Source organism: Oncorhynchus keta, chromosome 37 (assembly GCF_023373465.1).
Source record: "Oncorhynchus keta strain PuntledgeMale-10-30-2019 chromosome 37, Oket_V2, whole genome shotgun sequence".
Classification (NCBI taxonomy): domain Eukaryota; kingdom Metazoa; phylum Chordata; class Actinopteri; order Salmoniformes; family Salmonidae; genus Oncorhynchus; species Oncorhynchus keta.
This window is the reverse complement of record NC_068457.1, coordinates 6,899,279-6,925,270: the sequence shown is the minus strand read 5'-3', so window position 1 is coordinate 6,925,270 and position 25,992 is coordinate 6,899,279. Positions and strand designations below refer to the sequence as shown.

At 43.0% G+C, this 25,992-nt stretch overlaps 1 protein-coding gene and 1 long non-coding RNA gene across 5 annotated transcripts; one reads left to right on the top strand and one right to left on the bottom strand.

Annotated features, from left to right (window-relative positions):
• Positions 1-501: 501 nt before the first annotated feature.
• LOC127916650 (uncharacterized) lies at positions 502-25,399 on the bottom strand. Of its 4 annotated transcripts, XM_052498975.1 has the most exons (6): positions 12,305-12,416; positions 7,359-8,730; positions 4,947-5,262; positions 4,470-4,736; positions 4,135-4,287; positions 502-3,823 (listed from the first exon to the last, which is right to left on the bottom strand). In XM_052498975.1, exons 2-6 carry the CDS (start codon positions 7,395-7,397, stop codon positions 3,654-3,656), a joined length of 945 nt encoding a protein of 314 aa, XP_052354935.1. In that variant the 5' UTR covers positions 7,398-8,730; positions 12,305-12,416; the 3' UTR covers positions 502-3,653. The 4 variants fall into 4 exon arrangements, with proteins under 4 accessions (XP_052354935.1, XP_052354934.1, XP_052354936.1 ...); XM_052498974.1 differs by lacking the exons at positions 7,359-8,730; positions 12,305-12,416 and adding an exon at positions 25,320-25,399 and having other exon boundaries at positions 4,947-5,265; XM_052498976.1 differs by lacking the exon at positions 7,359-8,730 and having other exon boundaries at positions 503-3,823; positions 12,305-12,422.
• Positions 12,490-19,190, top strand: LOC118370116 (uncharacterized). Its single transcript, XR_004822747.2, has 4 exons — positions 12,490-12,617; positions 12,696-12,746; positions 13,091-13,146; positions 18,071-19,190. It is a non-coding gene; the product is annotated as an uncharacterized LOC118370116 (long non-coding RNA).
• Positions 25,400-25,992: the final 593 nt, after the last annotated feature.

Sequence of the window (25,992 nt, the reverse complement as noted above, 5' to 3'; positions counted from 1 at the left end):
GTCTTGCTGGTTCTAAACCTCTTCTTGGGACCATCAATGCTGCAGAATTATGTTGGCACCTTTCCCCAGATCTGTGCTACGACACAATCCTGTCTTGGTGCTTTACGGACAATTCCTTTGACCCCCTTTGACCTTATATAGACAGGTGTGTGCCTTTCCAAATCATGTCCAATCAATTGAATTAACCACAGGTGGACCCCAATCAAGTTGTAGAAACAGCTCCAGGATGATCAATGGAAACAGGATGCAACTGAGCTCAATTTCGAGTCTCATAGCAAAGGGTCTGAATACTTATGTAAATAAGTAATGTTTTTAGTTTTGAATAAATTTGCAAACATTTCTAAAAACCTTTTATCACTTTGTCATTATGGGGTATTTTGTGTAGATTGATGAGGATTTGTTTTTATTTAATCCAATTTATAATAAGGCTGTAATGTAACAAAATGTGGAAAAAGGGATCTGAATACTTTTCGAATGCACTGTATTTAAGTTTCACTCAATTCATTTACACCCCTCACTATTGTTATTGGTTACACTAATTGCACCGTTTGTCTTCATAACCTGGTTCAAGCATTCATGACATGACCCCGAAGAATAATAATAATAATAATATATGCCATTTAGCAGACGCTTTTATCCAAAGCGACTTACAGTCATGTGTGCATACATTCTACGTATGGGTGGTCCCGGGAATCGAACCCACTACCCTGGCGTTACAAGCGCCATGCTCTACCAACTGAGCTACAGCCGAAACTTTGGTGTTTTACCCAATAAATGACTGGGAGTTGTTATATATAGGTCTTGCGACTCTTTATGTATTTTGATAGCTTACAAATAAAAGGGAGTTAACAATGACAAACATCACAACGTGGAACGACAACAGATACATGTTGATTGATTTAAACATGGTTTCATATTTGGTTGGTTTCCTGGACACAGGTCAAGCCTAGTCCTGGACTCAACTGCTACTGTTAATGGAGAATCTCCATTGAACATCATTCTTAGTCAAGGACCAGGCTTAATCTGTGTCTGGGAAACTGGCCAAATAAGTGGTAGCCAAAATTCTTGAGTACAGAAAACTGCAAATCATGAGCACACTCACGATATACACCTAATCTGTATCTGTGTAGATGAGCACAGCATCACATTTACATCCCGGTGCCACAGATTTAGCTTATCTGGTATTGCAGAGTGGCGCATTAGGGTTGATTGTCCTGCTGCAGAAGACAGGGTTTCAAACCGTGCACCATTTCAATGTGCAGGGCACAGGAGGTTGGTGGCAACTTAATTAGGGAGGCCGGGCTCTTGGTAATGGCTGGAGCGGAATTAGTGGAATGGTATCAAGTCCATCCAACACATGGTTTCTATGTGTTTGGTTCCATTCTATTTGCGCAGTTCTAGCCATTATTACGGGCCGTTCTCCACTCAGCAGCCTCCACTGGTGCAGGGGCATACATCAAGTAGGCTACTCTTAACATCACACACATAAGATCAGGGTCAAATTCATTAGTGCATACTATAGCAAAACGTTATGCAATGGAATAGGAAAATTAATGTTTGTTATTGGGTAAGTTCAGGGAGTCACTCCCTGTTTCGGTTCATTTTCTTCTGCTTGATGTCAGTGAATACGACCCAGAAAAGTGTTCAAACAAAGTATTACTGTCAGGGACGGATATCCTACTGTACAGCAGCAGGGCCTCGTTCAGGTCGGAGTAACATTAATGAATGTTCAGATAAAAAATGTGTTGTGTACAACATGACTGGCCAATATTATACAGTGGGGCAAAAAAAATATTTAGTCAGCCACCAATTGTGCAAGTTCCACCACTTAAAAAGATGGAGAGAGGCCTGTAATTTCCATCATAGGTACACTTCAACTATAACAGACAAAATGAGGAAAAGAAATCCAGAAAATCACATTGTAGGATTTTTAATGAATTTATTTGCAAATTATGGTGGAAAATAAGTATTTGGTCAATAACAAAAGTTTATCTCAATACTTTGTTATATACCCTTTGTTGGCAATGACAGGGGTCAAACGTTTTCTGTAAGTCTTCACAAGGTTTTCACACTGTTGCTGGTATTTTGGCCCATTCCTCCATGCAGATCTTCTCTAGAGCAGTGATGTTTTGGGGCTGTTGCTGGGCAACACGGACTTTCAACTCACTCCAAAGTTTTTCTATGGGGTTGAGATCTGGAGACTGGCTAAGCCACTCCAGGACCTTGAAATGCTTCTTACGAAGCCACTCCTTTGTTGCCCAGGCGGTGTTTGGGATCATTGTCATGCTGAAAGACCCAGCCACGTTTCAATGCCATTGCTGATGGAAGGAGGTTTTCACTCAAAATCTCACACGATTCGTGGCCCCATTCATTCTTTGCTTTACACCGATCAGTCGTCCTGGTCCCTTAGCAGAAAAACAGCCCCAAAGCATGATGTTTCCACCCCCATGCTTCACAGTAGGTATGGTGTTCTTTGGATGCAAAGACCATATGACATTCTCCCAATCTTCTTCTGGATCATCCAAATGCTCTCTAGCAAACTTCAGACGGGCCTGGACATGTACTGGCTTAAGCATGGGGACACGTCTGGCACTGCAGGATTTGAGTCCCTGACGGCGTAGTGTGTTACTGATGGTAGGCTTTGTTACTTTGGTCCCAGCTCTCTGCAGGTCATTCACTAGGTCCCCCCGTGTGGTTCTGGGATTTTTGCTCACCGTTCTTGTGATAATTTTGACCCCACGGGGTGAGATCTTGCGTGGAGCCCCAGATCGAGGGAGATGATCAGTGGTCTTGTATGTCTTCCATTTCCTAATAATTGCTCCCACAGTTGATTTCTTCAAACCAAGCTGCTTACCTATTGCAGATTCAGTCTTTCCAGCCTGGTGCAGGTATACAATTTTGTTTCTGGTGTCCTTTGACAGTTCTTTGGTCCTGGCCATAGTAGAGTTTGGAGTGTGACTGTTTGAGGTTAGGTGTCTTTTATACTGATAACAAGTTCAAACAGGTGCCATTAATACAGGTAACGAGTGGAGGACAGAGGAGCCTCTTAAAGAAGAAGTTACAGGTCTGTGAGAGCCAGAAATCTGGCTTGTTTGTAGGTGACCAAATACTTATTTTCCACCATAATTTGCAAATAAATTCATTAAAAATCTTACAATGTGATTTTCTGTATTTTTTTTTTATTCTAATTTTGTCTATCATATGATGAAAATTACAGGCCTCTCTCATCTTTTTTAAGTGGGAGAACTTGCACAATTGGTGGCTGACTAAATACTTTTTTGCCCCACTGTAGATAGACATATCAGAATTATGAGTTGTGTCTGAATAGGAAATTGAGTCAGCTCTATCAATTCTATAGTTTTTGAGTGCTTCTTTTTTGTTGATGAGTGCTTCACCTCACTGAATACACCTGGGGCACATTCAGCAGGGTGCAACATTGTTAGATGTTCAGATAGAAATATAATATGTAGAACAGACAAGCCTCTCTTACCTGTAGAATAAGGAACCATGTTAGCTCTATTAATGACATTTCTATCACCAGTTTCTGAACATTTCCCCTCACCGAATACATGTAACAATAGTGGGAAGGTCAAAGATGCATTGTCCAATCAGAGCAAGATTTTTGGTAATGATGTGTCCACTGTCCAGCCATATCAAAGCAAAGGGAGTTCAGGGGTGTGGAGAAGCTCCTGTCCTTGGTCTGAGTCTCTGAGGGCGAAGACCGTCACACCTGAACTGTACGCTGCGGGGATCACGACATGGCTCATCCTAAACTGATCTTCATCATCATGGTCTTCCTCACGAATCATCTGCCTCAATTGACCTAAGGGAGTAAAGGACCACACGCACACAAACGCACAGGTGTGCACACACACACGCGTCAGTGACATCCTGCTTTGGCAGAACTAAATTGTGTGTTATTCTGAGACAAAGAGTGAGAGAGAGAGAGAGACAGACATAGGGCGCCTTCCTGTGCCCAGGCGTTACTGACACATGCCAGATCTTAAAGTGGCTGGATAGGTACTTTACATAACACAGTCGATGACGTGGCACACAACCATTGGTTGATGCATGCAAGATCTGAGCAGGGGAACATGACCAGAGTAACAGAGATCAGTGAAATCTCTCTCTCACCCTCCACATCCAGGGCTTTCCAGCGTGGGTCAGACTGGTCGTCTGATAGACTAGACAGAGGGGCGTCAGCTGTCAATCTCAGCAGCACATCCTCTCGACGTATCAGCAACACAGATTCACTGCAGAGTCGCTGATGCACCTCCCGCTCACTCACTGGGATATAGAATGCATGAAGTCACACAGGCTATTCTCTCACACACACACACACACACACACACACACACACACACACACACACACACACACACACACACACACACACACACACACACACACACACACACACACACACACACACACACACACACACACACACACACACACACACACCTTACCCACATCCAGGGGGTTGGTCATATAGACAGTGTCGGGTCCGACCCCAAAGATGAGTTGGTGGTGCCATGCGTCGGGAACCTCCTCTCCCTCTGGCACTGCCAGCTGCATGTTCATGGTGGCCACGGGCACTGCCCCTTTCTGGATCCACTGTGCCAGCCAGGGTACCAGCCTCACCCGCCGGCGAGGGTGGAGGGGGAAGTGGCGACCCAGCACGCGCCCACCACTGGCCTGCTCCGCCCCAGCTATCAGCTGTGCGTGTGTGGCGCCTGTGAGAGGGGAAGAGACAGAGAGGAGGGTGTATCACAGATATACAACAGTGGAAAATAAATACAGAAACACACAAACACGCAAGCACGCACACACAAAGATTCTTGTCATAAATTGTGGTAATTAGGTTAGATTGCTGTCAGGTGATTATTGTGAAAACAGTGCACAGTTGTTAGCTAAAAAGAACAAGGAGAGTAAGCGGTCAATACCAGCCTCGCTCCGGGAGAACAGGTAATCGGGCAGCGGCGCCTCGTTCCTCCTCAGGCACGTCCGCACACACCGGTCAGCCGTCTCGGGTGCCACAATGATGCCGAGGGCCTGTAGGACATCCACTACGGCCGTTGCCCCACAAGCGGACGCTCCTATCTGCATGGTCTGCCTCTCCACTGCCTCCTGGATGGACCATAACATAGCCCCTTGTCCCTGCCTTTCCTCTCCATCTTTGGGACATTGGGATGCACAGCAAGCAGTTTCAGTCTGCTTCTCCTCATGAGGATGCTCTCCCTCCATCTTCACAATCCACACCTGCTGAAAAACGACTTATATGATGATCATATTTATTTTTTAGACTGCATTGCATATTGATATGCTTGAACGATACAGACTTTTATCAGAATCACTTGAGTTGTATAGTTATGCTAGGTCGGTGAGAATCGCACACGGAGCCTTTTGATCTGAATCTACATTTGGGGAATACTGACAAGTAGCCCAATAATAGACTACCTTACAGTACATGTTCTATTTAAAAGGCAAATTGTCTCTGGCAGCCAAAACAGCCAAATACACCATCTAAACTTAGATTCTCAAATGGCCTACGGTTTTAGAAAACATATCACATCAAAATAATTATTTCACAAATGAAAAATATGCACTTACTGTCCACTGTTTTACAGTTGCAGAAGACAGTATTTTTCAGTGACAACAAAGGTGTAATCATTAGCCAAACAGTTGCAACTAAAACTAGAGTTTGTATTGGACAAATTCAGGTAGATCCCTCCCCAATTCGTTCCGTTTGCTTCCGCTTAAGAAATGTTTTGCGTCCTTCTTCCGTTTACACCAAGGGTTGGATTCCAAATCATTTCCCAATCGTTTCATTTTGAACAGAACAATTTTTTGGGTTCCGTTCCAGTACTGTTCCAACCAGCAAAATAAAGTTCTGAACCAGTTTGAACCAAAACAAGTAACGGCTTATATCGTTCCTTACTATTACTTTTTAAACCTCCAAAATCGTTACATATATATATTTTTTTTCTTCCCGAAAATACGATGGTGTGGAAGGAACGTTCAATGTCTGAACTTCTGAGAGTTGGCTTAACATTGGACCAGAGCTACAAGCTTGTGTGTGCCAGTAGCGGTTAGGACATGTGACCACATGTCCCGGATTGTGCGGGACAGTCATGCATTTTGACCCTTTGTCCCGCAACAAAACAATCATGTCCGACATTTTATCAACAAATTCAAACAACATTAATTTAGAAAAAAAGGTTAATTTGTCTCTTATTTTAGCCACACATTACAACTTGTCTCTTGCCGTCACAAAAAAAAATATATATCATAAGGATGTGGTAGCCTGAGCCTACTGGTAATGTTAAATAAACACTTCTCCAATCGTTGTTGAGATTTGAAATTCTGCGCAAGACGAGAAGTAGGCCAATGCCAGATAGGATTTAAGAAATATGATTGGTTGACAATAGGCCTTTCGGCTTAAATTCCAGCTAAACTTGAAGAGGACAGTAGGCCTAACTGCCAAATGTTTTTATTAATGTAGGCTAAAATGTTGAGGGAATGTCCAGCAAAATCATCCAGTTGTCCTGCATTTGGGTCTTTTAAATGATTCCACCAAAGTAGTGATGCGTGAGTAACATTTATTTTTATTTTTTATTTTACCTTTATTTAACCAGGCAAGTCAGTTAAGAACAGATTCTTATTTTCAATGACGGCCTGGGAACAGTGGGTTAACTGCCTGTTCAGGGGCAGAACGACAGATTTGTACCTTGTCAGCTCGGGGGTTTGAACTCGCAACCTTCCAGTTACTAGTCCAACGCTCTAACCACTAGGCTACGCTGCCGCCCAACATAACTGGGGAAGCCAAGCCCCCCAAAAAAGCCAAGCCCACTATAACCTGTTAGTTCATACACGCATTGACACTGTGATATATAGGCCTAAGGCCAAGACAATAAGATGACACAGTGGCAAAATAAATTCAACCTCACAATTGTTTCATTACAAAACCAGAGAGCAACATCTGTCCGGTGAAGTCCACAAAACATATTGCATGTAACAAGCAGTTACATGACCTACAGCATGGTCAAGCAAGGTCATGTTTCTGACATTTTCGGACTATGAAACAACTATACATTTCGAACCACAGAGAGTTACCGCAAGTCGTAAAGAAAACAGGAGTTGCCGCCACTCTTACAGCACCATTTCAACTTCAACATCATCTAATCACCTATGCTTAGTCTAATACAGTGACAACTAAAAGATACCAAAAACGATTAAGGCCAATCAACTTAAACTAAATATGGTGTGGCTGTCCATGGTTCTGATTTCTGTGTGTGTGAGTGTGTGTGTGTGTGTGAGTGTGTGTGTGTGCAAGTAGAAAAAACATGTTGACTCACCCTAGTTGTAGAAACGCCAATGCCGTCCTTTTCTTTCATGTTGCCTAAACAGTCTATGACTCTCTCATACAGTACAGTTTCAGTTTTTGTTGTCCTAGGCTACCTGGCTAAAATGCTTGTTCGCTAGCCTAACTTAACTTCAGGAGCAACAATGCGCCAGGCCAGCTAGTAAACATGAGCATACTACATCTAGCTACATGTTGAACTTTCATCCTCTCAGGTCAGTGTATATTTATATATTTTTATATTTTTAGTGTATGGTCAGGGCACAATGTATGAATGTATGGTTGGATCAGAATCGCAAAAAAAAAGGTCAAAATTCCTATCTCCATGATGTTTGGTTTCTGATGTGATTGCTCTGAAGCCAAAACCAAACTGGCTTCCTTTGACACTTTTTTTTGGCACACTATGACCATTCACAGCTGAGATCACTCACTTTAGCTCAATGCTGGTTGGCTATTATTTAATAAAGGGAGGCCAAATGCTTGCAACAATGTAATACTCTATTTTGACCAGACAGCATCAAATAGATACATTTTTTGTTCGCTCGGATGCTTTCTCCAGTGAGATACATTCAATTTGTTGAATAACACTTATGAAAGATAAATTATTATTATTTAATTTTTTACAAATGATTTTTTGTTGTAAATTCTTTGGGGAATCCTGGCTTCCCTTGGCATCCATGAATACACGCCACTGGTACCACCAAAATGTAAATGAAAACACTTCTTAGCTTTTTGTAGTTAATGAATCCAATGTAAAATGTGATAGCTATAGTATCCTTAACTAGCATTGAAAAAGTGAATTATTATTCTGTAATTAAAACATCAGCGCAGATTCGAGTCCCTTGTGAGAATCGGCAAGACAGAACAGCTACCTCTGGTAAGACGAGGGGTGGTGGTGTGTGTCTATTTGTCAATAACAGCTGGTGTGCAATGTCTAATATTAAGGAAGTCTCGAGATATTGCTCCCCTGAGGTACAGTACCTCATGATCGGTGGTGAAAATAGTACCCAATTGTCATACTTGAGTAAAAGTAGAACTATGTGGGGCCTCCCGGGTGGCGCAGTGGTCTAGGGCACTGCATCGCATTGCTAGCTGTGTGAGCCCAGGCTCTGTCGCAGCCGGCCGCGACCGGGAGGTCCATGGGGCGACGCACAATTGGCCTAGCGTTGTCCCGGTTAGGGAGGGCTTGGCCGGTAGGGATATCCTTGTCTCATCACGCACTAGCGACTCCTGTGGCGGGCCGGGCGCAGTGCACGCCAACCAGGTCGCCAGGTGCATGGTGTTTTCTCTGACACGGCTGGCTTCCGGGTTGGATGCGCACGGTGTTTCGGAGGACGCATGGCTTTCGACCTTCGTCTCTCCCGAGCCTGTACGGGAGTTGTAGAGATGAGACAAGATAGTAACTACTAACAATTGGATACCACGAAATTGGGGAGAACTTTAATAGTAAATGTACTTTAAATATACTTAAGTATCAAAAGTAAATGTAATTGCTAAAATATCCATAAGAATCAAAAGTATAAATCATTTCAAATTCCTTATATTAAGCAAACCAGACAGCATCATTTTATTTACGGATAGCCAGGGGCACACTCCAACACAGACATAATTTACAAATTACGGATGTGTTTAGTGAGTCTGCCAGATCAAAGGCAGTAGGGATGACCAGGGATGTTCTCTTGATAAGGTTGTGAATTAGACCATTTTCCTGTCCTGCTAAGCAGTAAAAATGTAAAGAGTACTTTTGTGAGGCAGGGAAAATGTATGGAGTAAAATGTACATCATTTTCTTTAAGAATGTAGTGAACCACGGTGCCGGAGGAGATGGCCGCCGTTTTACGGTCTCCTAACCAATTGTGCAATTATGTGTTTTTTCCCCAGCGATATTTGTAAATTATTTTGTACATAATGTTTCTGCAACCGTATCTTACAGAAGAAAAGAGCTTCTGGATATCAGGACAGCGATCACTCACCTCGGATTAGACAAAGATTTCTTCAACAACAACAAGCAGGACTCACACGATATTCTCCAAACACCCCACAGGGCAGACATCCCAAATTTTCGCAAAAGGAAGTGAGGCAGAGGACGAAGAGCCGGATGCCTCGTCCGGACCCGCAGAAGGCAGAACTAGGAAAGCTGCCGTTACCGTCAATATTACTCGCCAACGTGCAATCATTGGACAATAAACTGATATCCTACCAACGGGACATCAAAAATTGTAATATCCTATGCTTCACGGAATCGTGGCTGAATGACAACATGGATATTCAGCTAGCGGGAAACACGCTGCACCGGCAGGATAGAACAGCACACTCCGGTAAGACGAGGGGGGTGCACGAACAGCTGGTGCACGAAATCTAAGGAAGTCTCTAGATTTTGCTCGCCTGAAGTAGAGTATATTGTGATAAACTGCAGGCCACACTACTTGCCTAGAGAGTTCTCAGCTATACTCTTCGTGGCTGTTTATTTACCACCACAGACAGATGCTGGCACTAAGACCGCACTCAGTCAGCTGTATAAGGAAATAAGCAAACAGGAAACCACTCACCCAGAGGCGGCGCTCCTAGTGGCTGGAGACTTTAATGCAGGGAAACTTAAATCAGTTCTACCAAATCTCTATCAACATGTTAAATGTGCAACCAGAGGGAAAAGAATTCTAGATCACCTGTACTCCACACAGAGATGCGTACAAAGCTCTCCCTCACCCTCCATTTGGTAAATCCGACCACAACTCTATCCTCCTGACTCCTGCTTACAAGCAAAAATTAAAGCAGGAAGCACCAGTGACTCGGTCTATAAAAAAATGGTCAGATGAAGCAGATGCTAAACTACAGGACTGCTTTGCTATCACAGACTGGAACATGTTCCGGGATTCTTCCGATGACATTGAGGAACACACCACATCAGTCACTGGCTTTATCAATAAGTGCATTGAGGACGTCGTCCCCACAGTGACTGTACGTACATACCTCAACCAGAAGCCATGGATTACAGGCAACATTTGCACTGAGCTAAAGGGTAGAGCTGCCTCTTTCAAGGTGCGGGACTCTAACCCGGAAGCTTACAAGAAATCCCGCTATGCCCTGCGACGAACCATCAAACAGGCAAAGCGTCAATACAGGGCTAAGATTGATTCATACCACACCGGCTCCGACGCTCGTCGGATGTGGCAGACTACAAAGGGAAACACAGCCGCCGAGCTGCCCAGTGACACAAGCCTATCAGACGAGCTTTGAGGCAAGCAACACTGAGGCATACATGAGAGCATCAGCTGTTCAGGACGACTGTGTGATCACGCTCTCCGTAGCCGACGTGAGTAAGACCTTTAAACAGGTCAACATACACAAGGCTGCGGGGCCAGACGGATTACCAGGACGTGTGCTCCGGGCATGTGCTGACCAACTGGCAGGTGTCTTCACTGACATTTTCAACATGTTCCTGATTGAGTCTGTAATACCAACATGTTTCAAGCAGACCACAATAGTCCTTGTGCCCAAGAACACAAAGGCAACCTGCCTAAATGACTACAGACCCGTAGCACTCACGTCTGTAGCCATGAAGTGCTTTGAAAGCCTGGTAATGGCTTACATCAACACTATTATCCCAGAAACCCTAGACCCACTCCGATTTGCATACCACCCAAACAGATCCACAGATGATGCAATCTCTATTGTACTCCACACTGCCCATTCCCACCTGGACAAAATTAACACCTATGTGAGAATGTTATTCATTGACTACAGCTCAGGGTACAACAAAGCTCATAAGGACCCTGGGACTAAACACCTCCCTCTGCAACTGGATCCTGGACTTCCTGACAGGCCGCCCCCAGGTGGTGAGGGTAGGTAGCAACACATCTGCCACGCTGATCATCAAAAGGAGGAATCTACTGAGATGAACTTGATCAACCAAGTTGATTTCACCTTTCTCTCACTGCCACACACTTGTCACTAATTATCAGGACTTCCCTGACAGGCTCATTCACACCTTTTTGTGTACTTAAATCCTGTCCAGTTTTTTTTTTACAGTTGTGTGTGTCCAAGTTAAGAGAAAGTTTATTTCCTATTTATTATCCATGTGTATTTCCTTATTTTTGTTATTTGATATATATTGGTTTAATAGTAATCCTTATCACATTTACCTTTTATGTTATGCAACCTGCTTGGAATGCATCTTCTCTGTTGCAGAACCACACACAAATCCAACTTTACCATGTCCAACCACAAGTCCTCAATAAATATGTGAACTTTGGCACTGTCTCTGCCGTCAGCTCTCTGACCGGTGCAGAGAACCCCTGGTGACATCTATCCAAGCAGGTTACCCATCTTGGGTTTATTCGACTATTTTTCAGCAGCCATGTTGGAAATTACCGCCAGGGGGTAATGGACTAAATCTGCCTTGGCACTTATAGCCAAAAATATACGTATTTCAACATGTCCAAGCTGTGAGGGAAATTTGCTGCTGTTATATGGTCAAAATGACCTCAATATGGCACATATTATGGTCTTACGAGTATCTTATGATCAGAATCGTTGCCTACCTGTGAGGGTTTCTTTAATGAGTAAATAACATTACAAAGTAATTTTCATTTTGTTGCGAATTTATTTTAACCTATTTTCTAACAGGAAATCTGGATGGCTGGTTGACTGACCGGCTTCCCAGACTGGCTCCAATCGTTAGCTAATGTCCATTAAGCTATCTGGTGTTAGTGTACCAAGTGTGAAACTTGTATCATTAAAAATGGAACAATTATGTCACCTATCCCTGGACTATACCGTAAAATAGGCGCTACAGCTAGTTTGCGTCTATGAATGGGTTAACTGACACGTGACCGTGGTAGCTAGCTACTGTATTGCAAGCTAATCTTATCATCAAGAAGTCCCAAAGAGAAGTCTTCACAAAACCGAATGTAACGTTGTTTTTTTTTTAAAGGACACTAACCTTAACACGAAACTAGATTTGCTCTGCTTCCTGATGTCTGCACTTTTACTATAATTGCAGAGTATGCAATGACAAGAAAAAGCAACTGTTCTTCATGCTATATTTAACGTTGATTCCGGTTGGTTTGGTATATCCTCTGCCTGGATTGGACGAGAACATTTCCATGATGTATTACTATTGGTAGACAAACATGTCAATCACTCATGGCACGCAATGAATACATATTGGAGAGTTGTTGTCTGTATCTACGGCAGCGAATGAGAGGGGTGAACACCATGACCACACGAGGGCAGTGATGTCCATTATTTTCCAGGTAAGACATTTCAAATCACAAATGACTGTCAACATAAAAGTTGAGGGATACTTTTAATACCTTCACTTTCATCCTCAGACTGACCGTTACAATAACTGCATTTTGTTCGGGGGCAAAACACGTTAACAGGTATGTTTCTGCATTTACTTCTGTTCAATGTCATGTGGAGGTAAATTATTTATGAATGATTAAATCAAGAATAACAGCATTTATGAAGTCAATCTTTAACAATTTCTTGATTCAATTAATGTTGTCATAGAAAGTTGCACCTCTACATTCGCAAATGTTTGTGTTTCATTTGAAAGTTGTTTATGTATGACAGTGTTGTAAAACAGGTTCAATATAGCCAGTTAAATTATACGGGCAGATTCCAGGATAAAAGTACATTAACAATGTCATTATACAAAAACTTGTATGTATTATGTTTGTTTGTTTCAATTATTGTCTTCATTATCTCCATTATTTTGCTGTAGGTTTAACAAAAGCATGTGGACAGTAGTTGGCATGTTGGCCTCTGTGTGCCCCACTGGTAAATCCGTTATATTCTGCCATACAGATATGTAAATAATTCAGAAAATAGGGATTGAAATGGATCATATTGTGAGAATTCCAGATATGTATTTTTCAATAAACCCGAGAAGCCTTCCTAGATGTGGTCTCAAATTCAGAATATCATAATACAATGAATCATACTGTTGCGATATTTGCTACATGGGCCACATTATAATTCCCACCAAGTGTTCGCGACCCGGGTTTGCTTCCCTTCCCCGTGCTCACTACATTGGTGTCAGAAGTAGGATGGCGGTTGTGAGGCCGTCAGAACGCAAGGCCCGGACGTGTGAGGGGGCTGAGTAGTCGAATAATGGGTACGTGCCTTCCCATTCGGAGCGGCAGTGTAACAAGTCACGTTGCAATCCCCACAAAGTGAGTTAACCCTATTGGAAAGATGAGTTGGGTGTTTGCCTTTCATGCCAGTGACTCAGGTTCGTTTCACTGTCCCACCATACCATTGGTAATACAAAGTAGGCATACAGTCTATCAAACGTTGAAGGTTTGGCCTAGGTAGAATTTAATTAAACTAGACACAAATAGACTCTGGAAAAGAAGAAGGGACACCTGACACAGCCACAAGACCACAAATTAAATCCCAAATACGTGCCAGTAGTTAAACCACATATGTACCTAGTAAACATGTGGTTGCAGAAAGCACATTATATATGGTGCCAAGATATGAAGATGTCTCCTTGAAATGTTATGTAAACACAGACACTAGCCACCATCTCCCAATGAGGTTTCGAGGCGGCACTTAAAAAGCTATAGTGTACCCCTACAGACGGGCAAAAAAGCCTTATCTGAGGAAGGGTAGGGGGAAAGTGCGATACTATTGTTGCCGATTGTACCTGAACTAAAACGTATTCTTAAAATGGTGAGCGAATGTGTTTTCAGCACTTATCTCCAAAACTAATTTTCGAAAGGCTCTCTTGTCCATTTGCAGCAGAAATATAGTGATCAATATGTTTGAAACATCGAATCACAATATGTTTGGAACATCAAATTGCAATAAAATCACAGTATCGAATCCTAATACATATAGAATTGTGATACACTATGTATACAAAAGTATGTGGACACACCTTCAATATAGTGGATTCAGCTATTTCAGCCAAACCCGTTGCTGACAGATGTATAAAATGCAATCTCCATAGACAAACATTGGCAGTAGAGTCGTCTTACTGAAGAACTCGGTGACATTCAATGTGGCACAGTCATAGGATGCCACCTTTCCAACAAGTCAGTTTGTCAAATTTCTGCCCTGCTAGAGCTGCCACGGTCAACTGTAAGTGCTGTTATTGTAAAGTGAAAACGTCTAGGAGCAACAACAGCTCAGCCGTGAAGTGGTAGGTGACACTAGCTCACAGAACGGGACCGCCAAGTGCTGAAGCGTGTAAAAATCTTCTGTCCTCAGTTGCAACACTCATTACCGAGTTACAAACTGCCTCTGGAAGCAACTTCACCACAATAACTGTTTGTCGGTATCTTCATGACGCCATTGGACTCTGGAACAGTGGAAACACGTTCTCTGGAGTGGTGAATCACGCTTCACCATATGGCAGGAGAAATCTGGGTTTGGCGGATGCCAGGAAAATGCTACCTGCCCGAATGCATAGTAACAACTGTAAAGTTTGGTGGAGGAGGAATAATAGTCTGGGGCTGTGTTTCATGGTTCGGGCTAGGCCCCTTAGTTTTACTGAAGGGAAATCTTAACGCGAGAGCATACAATGACATTCTAGACAATTCTGTGCTTACAGTTTGGAGAAGGCCCTTTCCTGTTTCAGTATGACAATGCCCCCGTGCACAAAGCTGATAGTTTTTTATATACTTTTTTTTATTTTTTATTTTACTAGGCAAGTCAGTTAAGAACAAATTCTTATTTTCAATGACGGCCTAGGAACAGTGGGTTAACTGCCTGTTCAGGGGCAGACCGACAGATTTGTACCTTGTCAGCTCAGGGATTCGAACTTGCAACCTTTCGGTTACTAGTCCAACGCTCTAACCACTAGGCTACCCTGCCACCCCATTTTCTGGGTCAAGGTTTGGCTTTTTCAAGAGAGGCGTTATTACTGCCACTTTTAGTGAGTTTGGTACACATCCGGTGGATAGAGAGCCATTTATTATGTTCAACATAGGAGGGCCAAGCACAGGAAGCAGCTCTTTCTGTAGTTTAGTTGGAATAGGGTCCAGTATGCAGCTTGAAGGTTTAGAGGCCATGATTATTTTCATCATTGTGTCAAGCGATATAGTACTAAAACACTTGAGTGTCTCCCTTGATCCTAGGTCCTGGCAGTGTTGTGCAGACTCAACTGAGCTTTGGAGGAATACGCAGATTTAAAGAGGAGTCCGTTATTTGCTTTCCAACGATCATTATCTTTTCCTCAAAGAAGTTCATGAATTTATTACTGCTGAAGTGAAAGCCATCCTCTCTTGGGGAATGCTGGTTTTTCGTTAGCTTTGCGACAGTATCAAAAATACATTTCAGATTGTTCTTATTTTCCTCAATGAATTTGGAAAAATAGGATGATCGAGCAGCAGTGAGGGCTCTTCGATACTGCAGTTCCAAACATAGAGGTTTGGAACTGCTCCCTGCTCATCGCCTCTGTCACAGACGAAGGAACTTACACACATTACTACAAGACTTCCACCACTCCACTCATATACGCTAATGTTATTCTTACCATCGCTGGTGAGTGATGCCGGTGCCGTTCCCTTCTGTCTGAGTAGTTTTCAATTGCTTCTTTAATGTCATACATGAGAGATTTTGGCTGAATAATAATGAGTAATATCTCTAGTTAAAATTAGATTCTGCTTCGTTTCATTTGTCGTTGTTCATTTGAATGTTCAATCATTCCCTCATCTCATCACTGCATGAAAAGAGGGATCTGCAGTATGATTATGAAATTTGGGGAAATGTACCATATTTGCAGAGATTTTACTTGTGTCCACCAATCTACAACTCAAAACACAAGTGGTAAATGACCTGGAAACACCCCCCCCAGTGTCCACACCAGCAAACTACAGCACACATCTACAGTGTCCCATCAGTGAAGAAAGCTCTGCTCATGGAACATACCACTGTGAGGCCAGTGAGGGGTATCCTGAAGGGACACCCGAGTCACCAGGACAACCAAAGGGGTCTCTGAGCAGCACTCGCACCGAGAGCACAGTGGTGAAGTGTGTGGTAGAGTACCCGCGACTGCTAAACATCTGTTACCTGCCTGACAGGGAAGCCCAGTGTAAACATGACTGGTCACGTTCCAGGTCATCTTTATTGCAGCCGCACTGCACAGATTAGGGTGAGGTAAAGAACCCCTGCTTCTCAACAGTACTGTTACTTGCCAGTGGAAATAAGGCTGTGGACATGTTCCAGGTTCTCTTTGTTACAGTCGGACTGCGTAGAATAAGTGATCTACAAATAACTACTCATTACGTGATTTAAGATAAGCAATTATACACCTTGCCTTGCTCAAATTGATCACCTCAAACACGTTGCATGACTGTGGTCGTCACCTTCTAGGTTGTCTTTATTGCACTTGCGCTGCACAAATTACTACATATGGAGCAGTGTTTAGCGTAAGGGGGAGAAGGGCCTTGGTCAGGGAGGTGACCAAGAACCTAATGGTCACTCTGAATGAGCTCCAGAGTTCCTCTGTGGAGAAGGGAGAACGTTCCAGAAGGATAACCATCTCTGCAGCACTCCACCAATCAGGTCTTTATGGTAGAGTGGCCAAACGGAAGCCACTCCTCAGTAAAAGGCACATGACAGCCTGCTTGGAGTTTGCCAAAAGGGACCTAAAGGACTCAGACCATGAGAAACAAGATTCTTTGGTCTGATGAAACCAAGATTGAATGCCAAGTGTCACGTCTGGGGGAAACCTGGCACCATCTCTCTACGATGTTTTTCAGCGGCAGGGACTGGGAGACTCGTCAGGATCGAGGGAAAGATGAACATAGCAAAGTACAGAGAGCTTCTTGATTAAAACCTGCTCCAGAGCTCTCAGGACCTCAGACTGGGTCAAAGGTTCACCTTCCAACGGGACAAAGACCCTAAGCACACAGCCAAGACAGTGCAGGAGTGGCATCGAGACAAGTCTCTGAATGTCCTTGAGTGGCCCATCCAGAACATCTCTGGAGAGGCCTGAAAATAGCTATGCAGTGACACTCCCCATCCAAGCTGGCAGAGCTTGAGAGGATCTGCAGAGAAGAATGGGAGAAACTCTTCAAATACAGGTGTGCTAAGCTTGTAGCGTCATACCCAAGAAGACTCAAGGCTGTTATCGCTGCCAAAGTACTGAGTAAAGGGTCTGAATACTTATTTACGTAAGGTATCTGTTTTGTTTTTTAAATAAATTAGCAAAACATTTTTTTTTACTGTTTGCTCTGTCATTATGGGGTATTGTGTGTAGATTGATGAGGAAAAACAACAGTTTAATCCATTTTAGAATAAGGCTGTCAGGAAAAAAAATCAAGGAGTCTGAATACTTCCCAACTGCACTGTATATCCCTTCTGCTCAGAAGAGAAAATGCAGATTATCCATCCAGATGAGTGGCCACCATCTTCCCCATTCTTGGCAGTGGTTAGAACAATGACAGTGTTAATAGGACTGACAACATTACTACTGATGGTCAAAAGGTGACAGCAATATCACAGCTCAAGTGTAAATACAACAATTCTCCATTCTCTCCTACTAAAATGAAATGGTGCAGTTATTGTTGTGTTTTATTAATACGAAGACATGTTTTTTTTTTTTTTAACTAACCACCTTAGAACCTCATTTGTCACATGATTCACCTACCAAAAGGTACATTTCAATAGGTGGTGCAGGTCTCCACATGACATTTTCAGAGTTGCTCCTCTGTCCTGACCAACTGTGTTTTTCTTTGTTGTCTTTATGCAGGGACCGGCGGCTGCTGATCCACAGAGGAATACACAAGCCCCTCTAGGAACATGCTCGATTCACCTATCCTCTCCTTTCACCAGGATGCACGCACACAGACCCTTCTGTCCTCATCCATTTTGGATAGTGTGTCTGGGAGGTGCATAGGAGTGTCTGGGAGGTGCATAGGAGTGTCTGGGAGGTGCATAGGAGTGTCTGGGAGGTGCATAGGAGTGTCTGGGGGGTGCATAGGAGTGTCTGGGAGGTGCATAGGAGTGTCTGGGAGGTGCATAGGAGTGTCGTTGCAACCTCATCTGACTACAGAAAAATCACTCAAGCTTTGTCATTCAAGTTAATAATAATAATAATAAGCCATTTAGCAGACGCTTTTATCCAAAGCGACTTACAGTCATGTGTGCATACATTCTACGTATGGGTGATCCCGGGAATCAAACCCACTACCCTGGCGTTACAAGCACCATGCTCTACCAACTGAGCTACATAAGTTTAGTGATAAAAATTACTTTTGTGGTACTATAGTTTTTTTATTTTATTTTATTTCACCTTTATTTAACCAGGTAGGCTAGTTGAGAACAAGTTCTCATTTGCAACTGCGACCTGGCCAAGATAAAGCATAGCAGTGTGAACAGACAACACAGTTACACATGGAGTAAACAATTAGCAAGTCAATAACACAGTAGAAAAAAAATGGGCAGTCTTTTTGGGTAAACTGTCATTAGAATGAAGTTATATTGTTTTGGCTGGGATTCAACTCGCTCAGTATTCAAAACAGGTACTATAGGTTGTGTTTGGGACGGCTCTCTATTTTTCTCTGTACCAATAGGGCAGGAAATGTCTACTTTGCGAGGATTTCAAAGTCCTACTTGAGTTGTTAGTTAGTGCTTATTGTATGCAAACCTTTGGAGTATGTGCATAAATCCTAATGTGTGGCCGATCTGATAAGACCAGGTATATGTAACTGAGATTAGGTCATATCATAAAACGTGTGTTTTTGTCCAGCCAAATACAAATATGAGAAACATTTGGATGATGCATCTAATTCCACATCTATCTCAGTAGTTTCATTGCATATTGTCCAGAACAATCCTGATTGTAAAGAAGATGAGACAATAAATGATGACAATTTAAAGCCCAGCTGGCTCTTGTATGCCTCTTTGATCCTTATGCCACATGTAAGTAAAGTAAGCCTTGTCGGAGCCTGTTTCTATAGTGGGAGGCATCTTGGTCTACAAGTACATATATACCTTATGGACGCAGGTTGACATTTGTCATGAATCTTGCCCTGGAGGCAGAACTGAGCGGTTTCTACTAGATGGGCCAGCTGCCAAGTAAAAATTGGCTCTCTCATAAAAATCTATAAAAACAAAAATGGGCTTTTTTGATCTTAATTTAAGGTTAAGCATTAGGGTTAGCAGTGTGGGCGAAGTTGGGTTTAAAATCTGATTTTATGACTGTGGCTGTGCCAGCTAGTGACCAATAAATGCCAACCTGCCTATGGACAGGACACAGTGCTGAGTGCCAAGCAGAGAGGCATTTCATAACTTGACTGGGGATCAACACCCTAATCTTCCAATCTTAGGGCAGACACTAACCACAAGGCCACTTAATTGGTTGGTATGCCACATGTGCCAATCATATTTTATGTACGAGTTCGATGATGGTTCTTGTTCCAACAAAAATGTCCCACCCATCACAACTGATTGCTCAATAGTTCATAGCAATACTCTAATGCCTTACATAGTGATGATTGATGACTATTATTTGGGCAAAGCAACGTACTTTTGTATACAGTGGGGCAAAAAAGTATTTAGTCAGCCACCAATTGTGCAAGTTCGCCCAATTAAAAAGATGAGAGAGGCCTGTAACTGTCATCATAGGTACACTTCAACTATGACAGACAAAATGAGAAAATACATCCAGAAAATCACATTGTAGGATTTTTCATTAAATTTATTTGCAAATTATGGTGGAAAATAAGTATTTGGTCACCTACAAACAATAAATATTTCTGGCTCTCACAGACCTGTAACTTCTTCTTTAAAGAGGCTCATCTGTCCTCCACTCTTTACCTGTATTAATGGCACCTGTTTGAACTTGTTATCAGTATAAAAAGACACCTGTCCACAACCTCAAACAGTCACACTCCAAACTCCACTATGGCCAAGACCAAAAAGCTGTCAAAGGACACCAGAAACAAAATTGTAGACCTGCACCAGGCTGGGAAGACTGAATCTGCAATAGGTAAGCAGCTTGGTTTGAAGAAATCAACTGTGGGAGCAATTATTAGGAAATGGAAGACATACAAGACCACTGATAATCTCCCTCGATCTGGGGCTCAACGCAAGATCTCACCCCGTGAGGTCAAAATGATCACAAGAACGGTGAGCAAAAATCTCAGAACCACACGGGGGGACCTAGTGAATGACCTGCAGAGATCTGGGACCAAAGTAACAAAGCCTACCATCAGTAACACACTACACCGCCAGGGACTCAAATCCTGCAGTGCCAGACGTGTTCCCCTGCTTAAGCCAGTACATGTCCAGGCCCGTCTGAAGTTTGCTAGAGAGCATTTGGATGATCCAGAAGAAGATTGGGAGAATGTCATATGGTCAGATGAAACCAAAATATAACTTTTTGGTAAAAACTCATCTCGTCGTGTTTGGAGGACAAAGAATGCTGAGTTGCATACAAAGAACACCATACCTACTGTGAAGCATGGGGGTGGAAACATCATGCTTTGGGGCTGTTTTTCTGCAAAGGGACCAGGACGACTGATCCGTGTAAAGGAAAGAGTGAATGGGGCCATGTATCGTGAGATTTTGAGTGAAAACCTCCTTCCATCAGCAAGGGCATTGAAGATGAAACGTGGCTGGGTCTTTCAGCATTACAATGATCCCAAACACACCGCCCGGGCAACGAAGGAGTGGCTTCGTAAGAAGCATTTCAAGGTCCTGGAGTGACCTGGCCAGAGTTGAAAGTCCGTGTTGCCCAGCAACAGCCCCAAAACATCACTGCTCTAGAGGAGATCTGCATAGAGGAATGGGCCAAAATACCAGCAACAGTGTGTGAAAACCTTGTGAAGACTTACAGAAAACATATGACCTCTGTCATTGCCATCAAAGGGTATATAACAAAGTATTGAGATAAACTTTTGTTATTGACCAAATACTTATTTTCCACCGTAATTTGCAAATAAATTCATAAAAAAAATATTAAAAAATCTAATTTTGTCTCTCATAGTTGAAGTGTACCTATGATGAAAATTACAGGCCTCTCACCTTTTAAGTGGGAGAACATGCACAATTGGTGGCTGACTAAATACTTTTTTTGCCCCACTGTATATAGTGTATGTGCACACCCCTTCAAATGAGTGGACTCGGCTATTTCGCGCATATAGCCATGCAATCTCCATAGACAAAAATTAGCAATAGAATGGCCTTACTGAAGATCTCAGTGACTTTTAAGATGCCACCTCGCCAACAAGTCAGTTTGTCAAATTTCTGCCCTGCTAGACCTGCCCCGGGCAACTGTAAGTGCTGTTATTGTGAAGTGGAAACATCTAGGAGGAACAACGGCTCAGCCGTCAAGTGGTAGGCCACACAAGTTCACAGAACGGGACCGCCGAGTGCTGAAGCGCGTTGCGCGTAAAAATCGTCTGTCCTCAGGTTGCAACACGGCTGAGTTCCGAACTGCCTTTGGAAGCAATGTCAGCAAAAGAACTGTTCATCAGGAGACTCATTAAATGGGTTTCCATGGCTGAGCAGCCGCACACAAGCCAAAGATTACTATGCGCAATGCCAAGCGTCGGCTGAAGTGGTGTAAAGCTCGCCACCATTGGACTCAAATGGAGTGACAAATCACACGTCACCATATGACAGTCCAACAGACGAATATGGGTTTGGCAGATGCCAGGATAACTACCTCCCCAAATGCATAGAGACAACAAGGAGGAGGAACAATGGTCTGGGGCTGTTTTTCATGGTTCGGGCTAGGCCCCTTAGTTCCAGTGAAGGGAAACCTTAACGTTACAGCATACAATGACATTCTAGACGATTCTGTGCTTCCAACAAGTTTGGGGAAGGCCCTTTCCTGTTTCAGCATGACAATGCCCTCATGCACAAAGTGAGGTCCATACAGAAATGGTTTGTCGAGATCAGTGTGGAAGAACTTGATTGGCCTGCACAGAGCCCTGACCTCAACCCCATCGAACACCTTTTGGATGAATTGGAACGTCGACTGTGAGCCAGGCCTAACTGCCCAACATCAGTGCCCTACCTCACTAATGCTCTTGTGGCTGAATGAAAGCAAGTCCCTAAAGCAATGTTTCAAAATCTAGTGGAACCCCTTTTACCAAAAGAGTGGAGGCTGTTTTCGCAAGGGGGACCAACTCCATATTAATGCCCACAATTTTGGAATTAAATGTTCAACGAGCAGGTGTATGCACAAGTTTCAATTGATAGATAAGCAGTCACAGTATGCACTTTTCTCTGTTGATGTGTTTGTTTGTCTTGGCAACCCCTTTGATCGATGCCTGACTTGGCATCTGGGCTCCACGGTGTCTGATGGTTTAAGTGATACTGAATCAAGATGACTCAAGCTCTGTCAAAGCATTTGCTCACAATAGCTGACCCCTACACAGATACTCTAACCATAACATGATGACCATGACTTGTGACAAACAGCCCATGACAACAAGCTACGTATTGGGATGCATCCATGTGCGATCAACAGAACCAGAACATGCCTGGGCAATAGTTAATATCGTAGATTATGCCAATTTCATAAAGCCTCTCAGAGTACAAGTGCTGATCTCAGATACGTTTTTCCTTTTAAATCATAATGAATAGGAGGGAAGACCTGATCCAAGATCAGCACTTTTACTCTGAGATGCTTTGTGCAATGGTATTTTTACATATCTGTCCATCTTCTACACAGGAATAGAGATTGTTGTTCTTTATGATAAATATCCCCCAACGCCTCTAGGTGTCAGTCTTGCTTCACACACTCTCTTACTGCACACTATGAGTATCATTAAGGTACCATCAACAGGCATACTACAGTAGCTGCATTGTTGATGTTGATGCTTAGTGGAATTGCCATACAGTCTATGTTAACTCCTTTTCTATGTTCTGGTTTCCACAAATCCCTTTGATGCATGGGGAAGCTCTGTCATGAGCCATGCTTACGTAGATCATAGCGTCATAGAGAATCTATGTCCTCCTTGAGTGCCATGCCTGCTTTGTATGCAGTATCACCCTGTGTGTGCTGTGTCCTCATCACATTTATCTGGTTATATCCCTATCCTCTCTAAAGGGTATAAGGGGGTGTTTATCTGCCAGGGTCTATGGCTCGTGAGTTGAAACAGATTTAGATTTAAAGCCACAGTCATGTGATGTTTTGCCGTCATTTCAATTATATACCCCATCATTTTGAAACATATGACTCATGGATGGATTATACATTACATGGCTAAAAGTATGTAGACACACCTTCAAAATAGTGGATTCGGCTATTTCAGCCACACCCGTTGCTGATAGGCATATAAAATCGAATGCACAGCAATGCAATCTCCATAGACAAACATTGGCAGTAGAATGGCCCGCACTGAAGAGCTCAGTGACTTTCAACGTGGCACTGTCATAGGATGCTACCTTTCCAACAAGTTTCTGCCCCGCGAGAGCTGCCCCGGGTCAACTGTAAGTGCTGTTATTGTGAAGCGGAAACGTCAAGAAGCAACGGCGGCTCAGCCGCAAAGTGGTAGGCCACGAAAGCTCACAGAAACGGGACCGCCGAATGCTGAAGCGTGTAGCTTCAGCACGGTTGCAACACTCACTACCGAGTTCCAAACTGCCCCGGGAAGCAACATCTGCACAAGAACTGTTCGTGGGGAGCTTCATGAAATGGGTTTCCATGGCCAAGCAGCCGCACACAAGCCTAAGATCACCATGTACAATGCCAACCATTGGATGGAGTGGTGTAAAGCTCGCCGCCATTGGACTCTGGAGCAGTGGAAATGAGTTCTCTGGAGTGATGTCTCAGACTTCTGGCAATGTAGAAATGACATAAACATACTATGAAAGGTAGCGTCTTGCATTATTACTCAACTGACACCAAATAGAGAAAGAATGATAGTGGTTATGTCTTATATGGTGTCTTTGTGTTTTTTGACACTGACGTATTTAAGATGAACTTTAACTAGTTGTCCCTAGTTCTGTCATACAACAATAATTCTATCTATTGACGGGTATCTTGGGTTGTGACTGAACTGATATGACACCATAGGCATGTAATGAAAGTGGATATGTTTGTGTCGTATGTGGTTATTGTCATTGTGTTTTTTTAACACTGACATATTTAAGATGAACTACAGTCGTTCAGCTATATGACATCTCTGCACCGCAGCCTTACTTTAGCTGCGGTGTCAAGATGGTGTAGACTAGACTACATGGCATTTCAAAACAATAACGTCAACCAGCGGAAATCACATGAGACGCCTTATAATTGTTTTGATTCAGGGACCAATTCAGGGACCAATTGTCATAGTTGGTAGAGTGGTGACAACATGGTGTGTTATCTAGCTTGTAATAAACTGTCTGTGTGTGTGTGTGTGTGTGCACGCGCGTGTGTGTGCGCACGTGTGTCTTTATGCTGCATTCATTCTATATTCATTGCACAGCCAAATGGTAAAGTGAACTACCAACTGTGCTTTTTAAGGCCAAGCCATTTAACTTGTATGCAAAAGAGAATCTCCTGCTGAAAATAACACATTTCAATTCATTAGAAGACCTTGCCTCATCTGAAAAGGTAGCATAGTTCTACCATAAAAGGCCACATTATTCTTGTCAGTCTCCCTTGCTACACATGCTTCTAAAAAGGAATAAAAAAATTTAAAAAACAGAGAACCGTACAATCGTACAGCCCCTGTGGATATTATTTTTAATAATGATGCGAAGGCGAGTCTATTTAAACACTATCTCTGTGACCTCTCTCTGTGCCTCGACTCGATGGGGACCCAACGGATTAACCACTTGCTTCTGAGGTAAGCTGACTCATAATAAAATGTAGCTCACACTTTCAAATGCCCATAATGTGGCATTAGTATTGAAATGAGCTACACCTTTGTGTGCGAGGGTGGTTCCCGGGTCTAGGTAGACACACATGGAATCGTGCCTGAGGGAGGTGGAACGCACAGAGGCTCCAATAGCTTGTCTACTGTATCTACAAAGTCAATATGGTTAACATCACTTACATGTAGAGAGAGAGAGGGGTGAGACGAGGAGGCAATTGGTTGAATGCTCATGTCTCCGCTGGCCACACACTAGTCACATACTTGCTAAAAACATACAAATGTGCATGATTATGTTCCAGATCAACGAGAAAAGCGGTAGGCATGTACTTTAGAAGGATGGACTGAACTAACGGTTTAGGCTAGCATGTATTCTGTTCAAATGTCTATCAACCCTAAAGCATATGCATGGCTCTTTCAATTGTCGTTGCCTTATTCTCCCATCCATTCACATTTCTGAAGAGAGCAATTTATTTATTCAATATATTCAACCTTTATTTATCCAGATTAGTCATCAAGTAAGTAGCGCATGGGAAGCTAAATACCACAGCAAGGTGATGCTATGATATCTAAGGAAACAGTCACAGAAAGCAACCATCTTTGACTCAACACCTGAACATTCTGTACTGTGCCTGGTTGTCAACATATATTTGATTACATGTAGACTCACAGTGAATGGGATCATCTATGGTTGTTGTGTCATATAAGGATTTAGAGAAAAAAAAGGTCCCTTACCTCTTAGTTTTGACCAGGAGACCTTGTCTGGTTCCCAGCCGGCGATATAGGTTCGGGTCCTGCTTTAGCGATCCTGGTCACGGCACCAACAAATGTTGTGGGGGGGGGGGGAAAAAACCTC